General features: G+C 51.4%; 2 protein-coding genes across 2 annotated transcripts in view; one reads left to right on the top strand and one right to left on the bottom strand.

Moving 5' to 3' along the window:
* Positions 1–4117, bottom strand: part of RPN2 (ribophorin II) — a 60130-nt gene extending 56013 nt beyond the window's left edge. Inside the window, exon 1 of the mRNA XM_062204174.1 lies at positions 3914–4117. Within this exon, the coding sequence (XP_062060158.1) occupies positions 3914–3926 (13 nt within the window). The 5' untranslated portion in view covers positions 3927–4117. The remainder of the gene's footprint in view (positions 1–3913) is intronic.
* Positions 3774–15876, top strand: part of MROH8 (maestro heat like repeat family member 8) — a 61254-nt gene continuing 49151 nt past the window's right edge. Inside the window, exons 1-3 of the mRNA XM_062204172.1 lie at positions 3774–4060; positions 10310–10431; positions 13099–13244. Coding sequence (XP_062060156.1) covers positions 3774–4060; positions 10310–10431; positions 13099–13244 — 555 coding nt within the window. The remainder of the gene's footprint in view (positions 4061–10309; positions 10432–13098; positions 13245–15876) is intronic.

Here is a 15876-nt window from a genome sequence, read left to right as displayed (position 1 = left end):
CAGAAGAGGAACCTGGGGAAGGGGAGAGGTTGGTCTTGTGCTGGCGGAAGCACGGTTCCCCCAGCAGCCTCAGCACTTACAACACCATCGTGGGCCCATTTAAAGGGCAGATGCGAGGCGGAATCCTCATCACGCCTGGTCGCTCTCACCACCAGACGCCTCCCTCCCTCTTCCCGACTCAGTGCTTCTGCAGGCTTTCCCCTACTGCAACTTTGCTGAAGTTTGGCTTGCAGAATCCCTCCTCAACACCCTCCCTTGGGTTAGGTCCCCAGTACAGGAGTGAAGAACCGGCCTCCAGGCCAGGCCTAAATCCTAGCTTTGCCATCTATTAACGACACAGCCATGGCCATGACATTACCCAGCCAGCTGGTGCCTCGGCTTTGGCAGGTGTGAAGTGGGGTAATGACCGGACCTGCTCAGGGGCGTTGGGAGGATGACATGAGTTTGTACAGAATACATCTCAGAACAGTGACTGCTAAATTAAGAGCTAGCTGCCATTTCTCCTATCATTACTGCTGCTGCTGTAGCCACGCAGAGCCACCAGTGCTTCCTCTGTGCAGTATTTTTCACAATGTAATACTGAAAGGTCTGCCGTCTCCGCTCAGCTGCCAGTCCTAGGAAGACAAAGGCTGTGTCTCTCAGCCCAGCGTTCCCAAGCCGTGCACACTGCAACACACAGCAGTTACTCAATCATCTGAACAAAAAGAAAGAAAACGAGTTCCCACCTAGGATGCCGCAGGGAACAGGAAAAAATATCAGGAATGGAACCTCACTGTTTTTCATTTAAAAAAAACAAAGGCCAAAACCATGACAAAGTGAAGTGTCTGCCACCCAAGCAGCAGCAATGACAAGTCACCCACAAGGCTGACAGTCATGATCCCAAATCCTTTGCCTACGCTGTCAAATTAGCTAGACCTAGGCCCCTGAGGAAGGCAGGATAACAGCCTTTCACGGGCAGAAAAGTGAGGCCCACCGCAGCTTGCACAGACGCTGCTCTAGCACTGCCAAGTTCACATCCCACTACTGCTGTGAGCATGCTGCAAAGAGACGCCGACATCAGCAATTACTCAAGGCGTTGCTCTCCTACGTCCCACTAGTTCTCTTAAATCCATACGTGTTACCCTAAAACTATGAAAGCTCTTTAAAAAAAGAGATCTACAACGTGAAATGTTCTCCAAATACACACGGAATGCTGCTACATGCCCAGCACTCTTTGTTGCTAAACATACAGAAACCAAGCCTCACCCCCAGAGTCTGTAAGCTGTTGAGAAAAGGAAGACATCCATGAGATGATTAAAAACCATTATTTATCAGGTTAGAAGGTAACAAGTACACAGGACAGATACACGAGACAGGCAGCCTGTGAAGGCCTACGGGACAAGCAATGATGCCCACGGCTGTCCTGAGCCAGCAGAGGTTGGGGGAAGATCCCAGGAAGAAAAGTGAGTACAGAGACTGAACAGGGGGCCGGCGCTGTGGCATGGCAGGTAAAGCTGCTACCTGCAGTGCTGGCATCCCATATGAGTGCCGGTTCCAATCCAGCTCCCTGCTAATGTGCCTGGGAAAGCAGCAGGGGAAGGCCCAAGTCTCTGGGCCCCTGCACCCACGGGGGAGACCCAGAGGAGGCTCCTGGCTCCTGGCTTCAGATGGAGTTCAGCTCTGGCCATTGCAGCCATTTGGGGAGTGAACCAGCAGATGGAAGAACTGTCTCTCTCTACCTCTCTCCATAACTCTTTCAAATCAATAAAGTAAATCTTTAAAACAAACAAAAAGACTGAACTGGCGATATAGATGGTGTTTTCTGAGCTTTGGAAGACAGCATGGTGAAGCAAGCAAAAGGTTACAAGTAGGAGATGAGATGACAGAGCACAGGCCAAAGTGGAGGGCCCCGAACGGCACTGGAGGGCCACTGGAGACTTCGGAGCAGAGGATTGGAATGCCACTTTAACAGGATCATTGTGTTGAGAACTGACAACACCATGCTGACAAGGGACCAGGCAGGAACAAAGACAGAAAGAGGGGTGCCAGTCAGGAGACCAGTGTCATCATCCAATAGAAAGGTGACAGTAGGCCGGCGCCGTGGCTTAATAGGCTAATCCTCCGCCTTGCGGCGCCAGCACACCGGGTTCTAGTCCCGGCCGGGGCGCCGGATTCTATCCCGGTTGCCCCTCTTCCAGGCCAGCTCTCTGCTATGGCCCGGGAAGGCAGTGGAGGATGGCCCAAGTGTTTGGGCCCTGCACCCGCATGGGAGACCAGAAGAAGCACCTGGCTCCTGGCTTCGGATCAGCGAGATGCGCTGGCCGCAGCGGCCATTGGAGGGTGAATCAACAGCAAAGGAAGACCTTTCTCTCTGTCTCTCTCTCTCTCACTATCCACTCTGCCTGTCCAAAAAAAAAAATTAAAAAAAAGAAAGGTGACAGTACTCTGAACTGTGGGTACAGCAGGGGAGGTGGTGAGGAATGGTCAGTCAGCCTGGCTAGAATTCAGCAGCAAGTCTATCAGAATGGCTAAGGGATAGAAAAACAGAAGATAGAAAAATGGAAGAGTCAAGACACTAATGCTGGCGGCCCAGCGCTGTGGCATAGCGGGTAAAGTCGCTGCCTGCAGTGCTGACATCCCATATGGGCGCCGGTTCATGTCCCGGCTGCTCCACTTCCGATCCAGCTCTCTGTTATGGCCTAAGTCCTTGGGACCCTGCACCAGCGTGGGAAGGCCCAGAGGAAACTCCTGGCTTCAGATCGGTGCAGCTCTAGCCGTTGTGGCCAGTTGGGGAGTGAACCAGCAGATGGAAGGCATCTCTTCTCTGTGTAACTCTGACTTGCAAATAATCTTAAAAAAAATAAAAGATACTAGCGCTGGATCCCCAAAGCCTGTGTACCTGGGTACTTTGTCACAATGTAGTGAACAACGACAACTAGCATTTCCCCAGCTGGCCTGGAAATCCCGCCCAACTCAACACCCGTGGTGAGTGACAGCAGTAACCTTGTAGGCTCAAATCTGAGCACCAAGCAGTTTGCAGGCACCCAGTCACCGCATGCCCAGCAGGTCCAAGTGACACGGGTGGTTTCTGCCTCCTACAGACCAAGCAACTGAGGCTCACAAGGAGCCCCCTGCACAACTGAGAATCCGGTCTGTTTTTAACCCATTTACTACCCTCAGTTTCTCAAATAACGAAGCAGCGGGTCCACCGTCTCTGGGATTCTAACTGCTCATCTGTCCGACAGAAATAACAGGACACGCGCGTCCACCCTGCAGCGTCCGCTCGGTGGCCCCCGGAATGCCACGCACTGCTCTCAACCACGCCCGCCGAGCATCGCGTTGAACACCGCAGCGCTGCGAGCCAATGTCACTAACTTATCTTACAGAGGCCCAACGGGGCTGAGTGGCGTGCGTGGGTCACACGAGGACGTGGCAGGCTGCAAGCCCGCTCCCAGCCCACCTTCCCGGGACAGGGAGGGCTCTTCCTGCTCCTTTCACTTAAGAAGAAACTAAAGCCCAGGGAAGGGCGATCTGGCCAAGAGCTGACGGGAACTTCAGGGACAGCGGGGACACCAGATCTCGGGCCGCCGGGAGGAAGAGCCCGCGCGGATCCAATGAATGAGTGAGGAGGCCAGGCCCCAGGTCAAGCGCGGTCGCGGTCGCCCGGGCTGGGCCTCAGGGGGACCCGTAGCTCGGCCTTACACATCCCCCCCCCAACCGCCCCTGCAGACGCGAGCACTCCCACCAGCTCGCAGCCCCCCTTCGGACCCCCGACCTCGCAAGAGTACGAGCCCATGTCCCTGCCCCGCAGGGGAAGGGGCTCCCGCCTGGCCGGCTGCCGAGTGGCGGGCACTAGCGTCCCGCGGGCTACAGCCCTCTCCCCCCAGCGTGCGGGCCGCGGGGCCCAGTCCGTGAGCCATGCGCAACGCCTCACCCGGCGGCGCCATTGCTCCCAGCAGGTCCCACCGGAGCCCGAGCCGCAGGCTGACTTCCGCTCGGGAAAGTGGCTCTACGAGCGTGCTGGAGGGGACGCCAGGGACTCGCGGCAAGCACTGCGTGCCGGGATGGGCTCCAAGCACAGGTCAGTCTCCGCAGCCACACTGGGCCTGGCCGCTCCCAGCCGCCACGGCCGGGATTCCGGTCGTCGCGCGCGGTGGGCCTCACGGTGCCGGGAGTCCACCCCTGCCTCTCCCTCCCCCACTTGGAACCGTCCGCACGCAACGGTCCAGTTCCGGGCGCTGCCCGGACGCGATTGGACGAGGCTTCAAGGTGGGCCCGAAACGGGGCCGCCTCTGATTGGCCGTTCGCGCTGATTGGCCCATCAGGCTGTCACTCTTGTGTCGCTCTGCAGCCCGGCCGATTTTAAAGGAACGAGAACTGCCGGGTGGGGAGGGAAGAACCAGGTCCCAAGATGGGGGCGGTCTCTCGAGGCTTTGGTTTCGGTTGCGAATGACTGAGCTGTGTGAGTGAGGTTTGCCTCACGGTGACGCTGAGGAACATCGCGCGTTAGTCCGGTTTCAGAGACTGGGGCTGGAACCGGGCCATGCCCACGGGAGGGACGCAGAAGCCGAAAGCAGCCCGCATCGTGCGGTACTCGGCACCCTTACCATTCCCGAGATCGGAAAAGATGCTGAAAGGTCCGAGCCCAGAATCGAGCTGTGGGGAGCACCCAGGGCGTGCGCCCTCCTGGTCACTGCCGCTGTCGCCACGGCTGCCCCAGTCGTCACCCCACGCGAGGGAGAGAGCGCCTTCGAGCTGTTTCTGGGCTTGTGCTAGTCGGTTCGCTAGCCAGTGGCCGCATGTGGAGACTTCAGTTTACAATCCGGCGGCTCAGCGGGACCAGCCACGTTTTCAGTGCCCCACGGGAGCTCGCGGACCTGGTGCTGACCCGTGTGACGTCACGGGAAGGTCTCCTGGGCAGAGGCGATCCAGAACCGAACCGGTGCAGAACGCTTCGGAGATAAGACAGCCAACCGATGGCGTGTCGCAGCCGTCTCAGGCTGTCTGGACAGCTCGTGGCTGAATTTCCCGAGATTTTGAAATTGGTTAAATACAGCTATTTTCAAAAGTAAATTGTTGGCCGGCGCCGCGGCTCACTAGGCTAATCCTCAGCCTGCGGCACCAGCACACCAGGTTCTAGTCCCGGTCAGGGTGCCGGATTCTGTCCCGGTTGCCCCTCTTCCAGTCCAGCTCTCTGCTGTGGCCAGGGAGTGCAGTGGAGGATGGCCCAAGTGCTTGGGCCCTGCACCCCATGGGAGACCAGGAGAAGCACCTGGCTCCTGCCATCGGATCAGCGCGGTGTGCTGGCTGCAGCGGCCATTGGACGGTGAACCAACGGCAAAAGGAAGACCTTTCTCTCTGTCTCTCTCTCTCACTGTCCACTCTGCCTGTCAAAAAAAAAAAAGTAAATTGTGGGGCCTGCACTGTGGTGCAGCGGGTTAAAGCCCTGGCCTGAAGCGCCGGCATCCCATACAGGTGCCGGTTCATGTCCCGGCTGCTCCTCTTCTGATCCAGCTCCCTGCTATGGCCTGGGAAAGCAGTAGAGGATGGTCCAGGTCCTTGGGCCCCTGTACCTGTGTGGGAGACCCGGAAGAAGCTCCTGGCTCCTGACTTCGGATCAGCTCAGCTCTGGCCGTTGTGATCATCTGGGGAGTGAACCAGCGGAATGGAAGACCTCTCTCTCTCTGTCTCTACCTCTCTCTGTAACTCTTTCAAATAAGTGAAAATAATTTTTTAAAAAAGTAAATTGTATGGTCTTACAATGCAGTAAAGCAAAACTGACAAAACGCATTGTTTCCTAATTCTTGTATTACATTTTGCCACTGTCTGTGCTTTTGCGGTTGCTTGTATCCCTCATACCTGCCTGGTGGAAACGTTCCATGATGCATTTGCACCCCTCTTCCCAAAGCAGCAGTGCTAGCTTGGCTTTGGCCATCGTGAGAGTGTTTATGCCGTAAAGTCAGCCAATGCTGTGAACCAGGGCTTGATTTGTCGCTTTATTGTCTCAACATGATGATGGAGAACATGTTAATAGAATTTAAAGTGTGTCATGTCCCTTTTTTTTCTTTAAGATTTATTTATTTATTTGAAAGGCAGAGAATTAGAGACACTCAGAGGCAGAGGCAGAGAGAGATCTTCCATTGGCTGGTTCAGTCCCCAAAATGGCCTCAAAGGCCAGAGCCAGGAGCCTCCTCTGGGTCTCCCACATGTGTGCAGGGGCCCAAGGACCTGGGCCATCTTCCACTGCTCTCCCAGGCGCATTAGCAGAGAGCCGGATCGGAAGTGGAGCAGGCAGGACTTGAACCGGTGCCCCATATGGGATGCCAGTACTGCAGACGGCGGCTTTACCTGCTACATCACAGCGCTAGCCCCTGGCTAGAAGTACATATTAAACATTGTATATATGGGGCTAGCGCTATGGTGTAGGAGCAGGTAAAGCCGCCGTCTGCAGTACTGGCATCCTATATGGGCACTGGTTCAAGTCCTGCCTGTTCCACTTCCGATCCGGCTCTCTGCTATGGCCTGGGAGAGCAGTGGAAGATGGCCCAGGTCCTTGGGCCCCTGCACACATGTGGGAGACCCAGAGGAGGCTCCTGGCTCCTGACTTCAGATTGGCACAGCTCAGGCCATTGCGGCCAATTGGGGAGTGAACCAGAGGATGGAAGATCTCTCTCTCTCTCTCTCTTTCTCTCTTTCTCTCTCTCTTTCTCTCTCTCCCTCTCCTTCTCTCTGTGTGTAACACTTTCAAATCAATCAATCAATCTTTTAAAAAATTGTATGTGGGGCTGGTGCTGTGGCGCAGCGGATTGACGCCCTGGCCTGAAGCACCGGCATCCCATGTGGGCGCCAGTTCGAGACCCAGATGCTCCACTTCCTGTCTAGCTCTCTGCTGTGGCCTGGGAGAGCGGTGGAGGATGGCCTGGATCCTTGGGCCCCTGTGCCCACATGGGAGACACAGAAGGCTCCTGGTTCCTGGCTTTGGATCAGCACAGCTCCAGCCACTGCGGCCATCTGGGGAGTGAACCAGTGGATGGAAGACCCCTCTCTCTCTCTCTGCCTCTCCTCTCTCTGTGTAACTCTGACTTTCAAGTAAAATAAATAAATCTTTAAGATATATATATAGATATATATATATATATATAAATTGTATCTAAATGTAATTCCACTGCTTTTCTCAGGCCTTTAGTAGGGAGCTGGATCAGAAGTGGAGCAGCCAGGACTTGAACCAACACCCACATGGGATGCCAGCATTGCAGGCAGTGGCAGCCATTTGGGGAGTGAAACAGCAGATGTTAGATCTCTTTTTCCCTGCCTCTGCCTCTCTGTAACTGCCTTTCAAATAAATAAAAGCAAAATTTTTAAATATTTATTTTTTGAAAGACAGAGTTACAGAGAGAGGTAGAGACAGAGAGAGAGGTCTTCCATCCACCATTTCACTTCCCAAATGGCCACAATGGCCAGAGCCGAGCTGATCTGAAGCCAGGAGCCAGGAGCTTTTTCCAGGTCTCCCACATGGCTACAGGGTCCACAGACGTGGGCCATCCTCTGCTGCTTTCCCAGGTGCATTAGCAGGGAGCTGGTTCGGAAGTGAAGCAGTCAGGACTTGAACCCATATGAGTTCAAGCCCATATGGGATGCCAGCACTGCAGGATGGGGCTTTAACCCCTGCAACCATGGCACCAGCTCCATAAAAACAATTTTTTTTTTAAATACACCATGGTCATTTCTCACACAAGTAGTTAAGTCCCTGATATCCAAATAGGAGAACTGGATTGAGTTCCCAGCTCCTGTCTTCAGCCCACCCCAATGTGGGCTGTTATAGGCGGTTGGGGAGTGAACCTCTCTCTCTCTTTCTCCCTTGCTCTTGCCCTCTCCATCCCTCCCCCCTTTCAAATAAATAAAACAAATACGTTTTAAAAACATCAGTTTTTCCATCAGCAGTTCCACTGACTGGGTGTTTGTTTTGAAATCCACTCATTTTTCTACATGTATCCCAACATTTGTGTGTGTGTGTGTGTACCTCTCTGTGTACACACTCCTACATCTTCATCACTTTAATGGAAATATTAATATTTTTAATAATAAAAATGTTAAGTTTTTTTTTATCTGAAAGGCACAGAGAGACAGGGATCTTTATCTATTTGCTGATTCAGTATCCAAATGGCTGCGATGGCTGAGGCTGGGCCAAACCGAAGCCAGGAGCCAGGAGCTTCATTACAAAAAAAAAACAAAAAAAGAATAAAAAAAACAAAAAAAAAAATTAAAAAAAACAAAAAAGAAAAATTTTTCATTAACAAAATTGATTTATTTGAATACAAATGGAATCATATTATCCTCACTGTTTGGCAGCTTGCTTTTTTATGCGCTGACCTTTGCTAAACATGGAGTAAATGCAGATCTATTGAGTTATTCACTCTGACAGTATTTGTTGCGCATTACCATGGTCCAGGCGTGTTCTAGGCTCTGGGGGTCCATTCACAAAGCAGCCACAGATCCTTGTCCTCGAGGAGCCTACCTTTTAGCAGGAGGAATAGGTGATAAACAATAAACACCAGAAATAACTAAGTGCAACAGCAGGAGCCTGTGCACTTGCTCCCCATGTAGGACCTCTGACCTTAACGAGTTGCACTATGAGAATTAACGCTAAAACTAGCTTTCAAACAGTACTTTATACTTTGTGTGTCTGTGTGGGTCCAAACTGTTAAAATCTTTACTTAGTATAGTTTATCTTCTGTATATAAAGATAATTAAACATGAATCTTAATGAAGAATGGGATGGGAGAGGGAGTAGGAGTTGGGATGGCTTGGGGGTGGGAGGGTGGGTATGGGGGGGGAAGAACCGCTATAATCCAAAAGTTGTACTCACGAAATTTGTATTTATTAAATAAAAGCTTTCTATAAAAAAATAAAAATAAATAATTAGAAGTTGTTATGGACAGTGGAAGAAAGAAAAAGGAGGAAAGGGTGAGGGAGATTTACGGGGTGTTCTATTTCAACTTGTGTGATTTTTTTATTTAAAAAATATATTCAATTTGTTTTTCTTTGAAGGAGACATTGACAGAGAGATCTTCTATGCTCCGGTTTATTCCTTAAATGCCTGCAACAGTCAGGGATGAGCCAGGCCAAAACCAGGACCCTGACACTAGTCTGGGCCTCTCACATGGTGGCAGCCACTGCCTGCTGCCTCCGGGGGCGCACATTAGCAGGAAGCTTATGCTCAGAGCCAGATCTCCCCACCGTCGCGCCAAACGTCCATGTTAGCAGCATAGTACTTCCTACCTGTCCATTCATCCTCTGTGAGTGACCGTGAGCTGGGAGCTAGAGACAAGTGTGACCATGCAGACCAAGTTTCTCCCCTGATGGAGCTTACAGTGACAGGAGGTGGTCAAACAAGTGAACACAGACCCAGTCATTGTGGCTGGTGACTAAGTACCATGAAAGACACTAAGAAGGCAACTGTGGGGCTGGGGTGGGAGGAGGCCACGCAATCATTTATTGATAATCAATCAATGGCTCTTGGGGCAGAAGTTAAGATGCCACTCGGAACACCCGCATTCCATATCAGAGTGCCTGGGTTCAGATCCCAGCTTCACTTCCAGTTCCAGCTCTCTGCTATTATGCACCCTGGCGGGCAGCGGAGAAGGTCCAAGGATGTGGGTTCCTGCCACCTGTGAGAGAGACGCAGGTTGAGTCCTGATGTTTGGCTTCAATCTGCCTGCTGCAGGCATTAGAGGAGAGAACCAGCAGATGGGGAAAAAAAAAAAATCTCACTTTCTGTCACTGTGCTTTTGAAATAAAATAGAAAATAAAATAAATTCCTCTCTGAAAAGTGGCCGTTTAGGCCTGCAGCTGAGTAAGACAGAAGCAATCTTGAAAACCTCTGTCTGGGACCGGCACTGTGGTGCAGCGGATTAACGCCCTGGCCTGAAGCGCCTGCATCCCTTATGAGCGCCAGTTCGAGACCCGGCTGCTCCACTTCCCATCCAGCTCTCTGCTATGGCCTGGGAAAGCAGTAGAAATGGCCCAAGTCCTTGGGTCCCTGCACCTGTGTGGGAGACCTGGAGGAAGCTCCTGGCTCCTGGCTCCTGGCTTCGGATCGGCGCACTGCCAGCCGTTGCTGCCAATTGGGGAGTGAACCATTGGATGGAAGCCCTCTCTCTCTCTCTCTTTCTCTCTCTCTCTCTCTCTCTCTCTCTCTCTCTCTCTCTCTGTGCAACTCTGACTTTCAAATAAATACATAAAGATTTTTTTAAAAAACACATACTGCAACAAAAAGGAAATAATATTAAAAAAAAAAAAAAAACCCTTTCTAATCCTTCTTCATTCCCAGGACCTGTGGCCGAGAACATGTGGTGATCCCTTGTGCTTCCGACAATGATTCGGGCAGTGTGGATCTGCAGCTGAGCAACATTGAGGATATTAAAAAACGCCCAAGTAGCATTGAACTTACAGGTGAACAGGGGCGGGGGAAGGTACTGTCTCCAGGTCAAGCCAAGAGGCCGTGACTGAGTGCCCGCCTCCCCAGCCCTTGCCTGGGCTGACAGTGAACTTGGTGCCTGACAGTGAGATCTTGGGAAATGGTTGGCAATGCAAGAGGAGATGCACTGTCCTGGACATCAGGGGGACTAGGCCGGGTCCCAGGATAGACGAGGCCGTAGACCACCACAGAGTCGGACTGCTTGAGAGGGAAAGGCAGGTGCGGGATGGCGCGGAGGGGGAGGGCCTCACTCAGAAGGCGGTGTCTGGATGGGGCTAACTGCCTTGCAGTTACCCTACGGCTCGTCAGTGAGGATGGTGCGCTGCACTTGAGACAGTGAGCATGACCTGACCTCCTTGAGCTTACGTTTCAGGGCAGAAGAGAGACCCAAAGGCAGAGTCCCTAAAGTGATTACAAGTGGTCGCAGGCACAGTGGAAGAACTAAACAAGAGGCAGAAACACAAACAATGCGGGAGGCTGGGATGGCCATCAGGGACACTGTGTGAGAGGTGGTGCTACTGACTGCGGCGGGTCCAGGAGGAGGGAGAGCAGCCACGTGGGACGCGCAGGGACAGCACCCCAGGCTGATAGGACGGCAGGCACAGGAGACAGGAAGGACGGGGCCGTCTGCACTCGCGCGTTCATGCGTTCATTCAGCAAATGTTGAAGCCCTGCTGCGCTCCAGCCTGACCTTGCTGCTGGGGATAACGGCAGTGAACAGACAGAACACGATGTACTTGACACAGGAACAGGCAGTAGAACTCAGAGTGCGGAGCACGACGGGCGGGGAAGGGTGGGGAGAGCGGACACAGGTAGGTTTGTTAGTGGCTCGGAGTGTATTTCGCCAGACTGGGCAAAGAGAGGATTCAAGAAAGGCCTCCTGCAGCAGTAAGGGAAGCTGGGGTGAGGAAGAATACAAATGTAGGCAGAAGGGGCAGCCTGCGCAAAGGTCAGAGGGAACAAGAACTGGGGGTCAGTTGTTACCGTTCGTAGATGATAAGGATGTAGCAGGGAGCAGGAGGAGTTGGCCGAGGCGGCTTTCAGAAAACCAAGAAGAACTCAAAGGTAGAGTGGTCGAAGTCCTCAGATGACGGGGCCGGTGTAGTGGAACAGCGAGTTCGACTGCCGCTGGAGATGACGCCGGCACCCCAAGTCCTGGCTGCTCCACTTCTGAGCCAGCCTCCTGCTCATGTGCCTGGAAAGGCAGAGGAAGATGGCCCAAGTGCTGGGGCCCCTGCCACCCATGTGGGAGACCAGGATAGAGTCCTGGCTCCTGGCTTCAGCCTGGCAGGAACCTGGCCTTTACAGCTATCTGGGAAGTAAACCAACAGATAGAAGCTCTCTCTCTCTCTCTCCCCTCCCACCCCTTCCCCCCATTCCTCTCTTCCTCTCTCTTTCTCTTCTCTCCTCTGTCATTCTGTCCTTCAAATAATAAATAAAATTAGTCTTTTAAAAATTAAATCCTCAGATGATAGATGTGTTCAAGGGGACTGGTCAGGCTGTTAGGCCCCTAGGAATAAGGGGTTGCGTATTGCGAAACAGGCAAAGTGAGGGTGTAAGGCTGCCCGAGGAGAACGGCGCTCGGGCAGTCGCGGACACTCGGGTGAAGGAGCAACCGCTGCTGGCCTTGCCTGGTGCTAGTTCTTAGTCAAATGGAGCAGGTTCTGTTGGCGTTCCTGTTTCGGAAGTGCAGAACGAGACCCAGAGCCAGGATGTGAGCCCAAGCAGACTGGTCCTGGAGCCTAGAGTTTTAAGCAAAGCCTGTCCCAAACCCAGAAGTGCTCCTTGCTGCCGGGCACAGCAGGAAGAGAAGAGTATCCACCGGGGCCTCCGCTGTGTTCCTAACTCCCGTCTTACAGACGTGTTGACTTCTTGATAGTGCTATCTGCGTCTAAGTGCTGACTTTGTGTCACATACCAGGATCGGTTCTCCAATGTGTTACCTCAGTTCATCCTTAAAATAACCCCATTTTATAGATGAGCAAACCGAGGTTCCAGGAGGCAGATTTACGGTGAGGACTGGATATCTAATAAGTAGGTAGTCCAAAACTGAGATTTAGAGACCAGACCTTTAACCCCTCTGCAGCAGCTCAGTCACAGAGCCTTTTGTAGCTTTAAAAGCCCTTGGAGGCTGGGGCCGCGGCTCACTAGGCTAATCCTCCGCCTGCGGCGCCGGCACCCCAGGTTCTAGTCCCGGTTGGGGTGCCAGATTCTGTCCCAGTTGCTCCTTTTCCAGTCCAGCCCTCTGCTGTGGCCCAGGAAGGCAGTGGAGGATGGCCCAAGTGCTTAGGCCCTGCACCCACATAGGAGACCAGGAGGAAGCACCTGGCTCCTGGCTTTAGATCGGCGCAGCCCGCTGGCTGTGGTGGCCATTTGGGGGTGAATCAACGGAGGGAGGACCTTTCTCTCTGTCTCTCTCTCTCTCTCTCACTGTCTCACTCTGCCTGTCCAAAAAAAAAAAAAAAAAAAAGCCCTTGGAGTTGAATTTGTAATTGAGAAACTAAGACTCAAAGAAGGGAAGGCTAGGACCAGGGCACAGAGCAAGGTAGTAGAATCTGTCTATGCTGATGGCCAGCTTCCCACCAAACTATGTCCCTTCCTGTCGTGTGGGGCGTTCATTAAGTGTCTCTGTTTTGATGTTAGACTCAGATATCTCCGACTTCCCTGGACTCCTACAAGATCCCCTCGCAGATAGCTTCACATCCCTGACCCATCCGGGACCCTTGGGCGAGGCCCTCGTTGACAGACTGATCCACTCCATTGAGGAAGGCCTCCGTGGTGATCTGAAGGTATGCACTAGTGAGCCTTTCAAGTTACCCAACTTATTCCTGCCTCTCAGTATTTTAACAGAAGCATTTCTTGTAGGCAAGTAATGTAAGCTGTAACATTTCATATTTATACTTCTATTCATTTTGTGTTTTTATTGATCATATATTTACATATATTTGTAAATTATAAATTTGTAAGTTGCACTTACATTTATAAAAATTATAAAATTGATATAAAAGACAGACATAATAAAAATTAAAAGTTTATATTCCCCAGTCCCACTTTCCTGAGATGAACTACATTTTGTTATGTGTTTTTTCAGGCTTTTTATTTATCCATACAAATGCATGCAGTTACTGGAGAAACACCATCAGACATGGTGGAAGAAAACTTTCTTCTGGGTCAATAGCTGTAGTCTGTGTTGTCCGACTTAAAGCCTGCACAGTGTTCCGCTTGTTTGGGTGGAAAAATTCATTCGTTCCTAAGTCCCGGAACTGACCTTCACCTGGGGCAAGGGAAGGCACCTCCGAGGAGGGAACCGTCGTGTTCAGATCTGGGGTGGCCATTTAGCACAGTGGTTAAGCTGCATCCCGTGTCAGAGTGCCGGAGAGTGAGTCCCAGCCCTGCTCCGTTTCCAGCTTCCTGCTAATGTGCACCCTGCAGTAACCAGGAGATGGTGTCTCTCCCCATTTGTCTCTCTCAAATTAAGAAAGAAGAAAGTTAGAGTGAATATTTCAGAAGCAGGAAATGTTTTCTTAAAAAATGTTTTTTTTTATTTTGTTTGAAAGAGTTATGGGGTCGGGGGGATCTTCCATCCACTAGTTCACTCCCCAAATGGTTGCGATGGCTGGGGCTGGGCCAGGCTGAAGCCAGTAGCATCTTCCAGGTCTCCCACATGGTGACAAGGGCCTAGACACTTAGGTCATCACCCGCTGCTTTTCCCAGGCCATTAGCAGGGAGCTGGATTGGAAATGGAGCAGCCGGGACATGAACCAGTGCCCAAGTGGGATACCAGGATCACAGGCCGCAGCTTTACTTGCTATACCGCAACACCAGCTCAGAAATGATGTGTTTTAACAACCTTGTGACAAAGATAGCAGGACAGAGCCTGCTGGGCCTTAAAAGCCTGGACCGGAACTTTGACCTGTAGCCTAAGAACAAGAAATCACAAGGAAACACGTCCTAATTGACTTAACCTGTTCTCTGCTGTTAGCTGTTGACATCCGTCTCAGGTTTTTGTTATTGTAGTTCTTTGGGTTTCTGTGTCCCTTCAAATGACTTCTCCTGGGTAGATTCCTAGGTGTGGCATTGCTGAGCCTACAGGGATATAACTTTTCCAAGCTTTGAATATATACTGTTAAATTATCCCCCAAGAATTTTACACCTAAATTTGTACAGTTGCCAGTAAAATACAGCAAGTGCATTATATTAAATGCTTATAGCTGTCCAAATCAGTATTCCTTTTTCATTTTTAATCTTTACCAGTCTAATTGGAAAAGTGTGTCCCTCTGTTTTACCTCTGCAAAGTAACCTCTCTCGTCATACTCTGTAGGAGCTTTCTTGGCCTAGACCTTATGAGAAGCAATTTTTACAAGATCCCCTTTCTAGTCAGTGTCACCAATGCTTTTACCTCCCGGGTGGCTTTCAAACCCCATTTAGCCAATCAACAAGCAGGTTTGTAACTTATGTTAGACACTAGAGGACGCTGAAGTGATAAGGGTAAAAGTCAAGGGGCCTGCATGTGACATAGCAGCTGAGTAGACACTTGTGACACCAGCAGCCCACGTGGGCACTGGCTCGAGTCTCAGCTGCTCCACTTCCAGTCCAGCTCCCTACCAATGCACCTGGGAAATCAGCAGAAAGTGGTCCAAGTACTTGGTCTCCTGCACCCCTGTGGGAGACCTGGAAGAAGCCCCTGGCTTTGCCCTGAACCAGTGATTAGAAGATTCTCTCTCTCTCTCTCTCTCTCTCTCTCTCTCTCTTTCTCTGCCTCTCTGTTAACTTGCTTTTCAAATAAATAAATAAATCTTGGCCGGCACCGTGGCTTAACAGGCTAATCCTCCGCTTGCGGCGCCGGCACTCTGGGTTCTAGTCCCGGTTGGGGCGCTGGATTCTATCCTGGTTGCCCCTCTTCCAGGCCAGCTCTCTGCTGTGGCCCGGGAAGGCAGTGGAGGATGGCCCAAGTCCTCGGGCCCTGCACCCGCATGCAAGACCGAGAGAAGCACCTGGCTCCTGCCTTCGGATCAGCAAGATGCGCCGGCTGCAGTGGCCATTGGAGGGTGAACCAGCAGCAAAAAGGAAGACCTTTCTCTCTGTCTGTCTCTCACTATCCACTCTGCCTGTAAAAATAAATAAATAAAAATAAATAAATAAATAAATCTTAAAGAAAATAACTCAAAAAAGAGAAAGTTAATACAAAAAGATTTTATTCTCCAAATCAGAACTTACGTTTTTAGTAAGAAACTTTAAAGACTTGAAATAACGATTCTAATGTCATCAAGAGAGCTTAGAAGTAAAAGCATCAGAGGCCACCTTCAGGAAATGTATCAGGCCGCACTGCACAGGGCAGGGAGGGATGGGAAGCAAAGACTGCAGGTAGGGAGAGCCACTGTGGACCTTGGTAATCCAGCTGAGAGCAGAAACGTCCCAAAC

Source organism: Lepus europaeus, chromosome 10 (assembly GCF_033115175.1).
Source record: "Lepus europaeus isolate LE1 chromosome 10, mLepTim1.pri, whole genome shotgun sequence".
Taxonomy (NCBI): Eukaryota; Metazoa; Chordata; class Mammalia; order Lagomorpha; family Leporidae; genus Lepus; species Lepus europaeus.
Note: the sequence above shows the minus strand (reverse complement) of the source record. Positions and strands in the feature narration are given on the sequence as shown.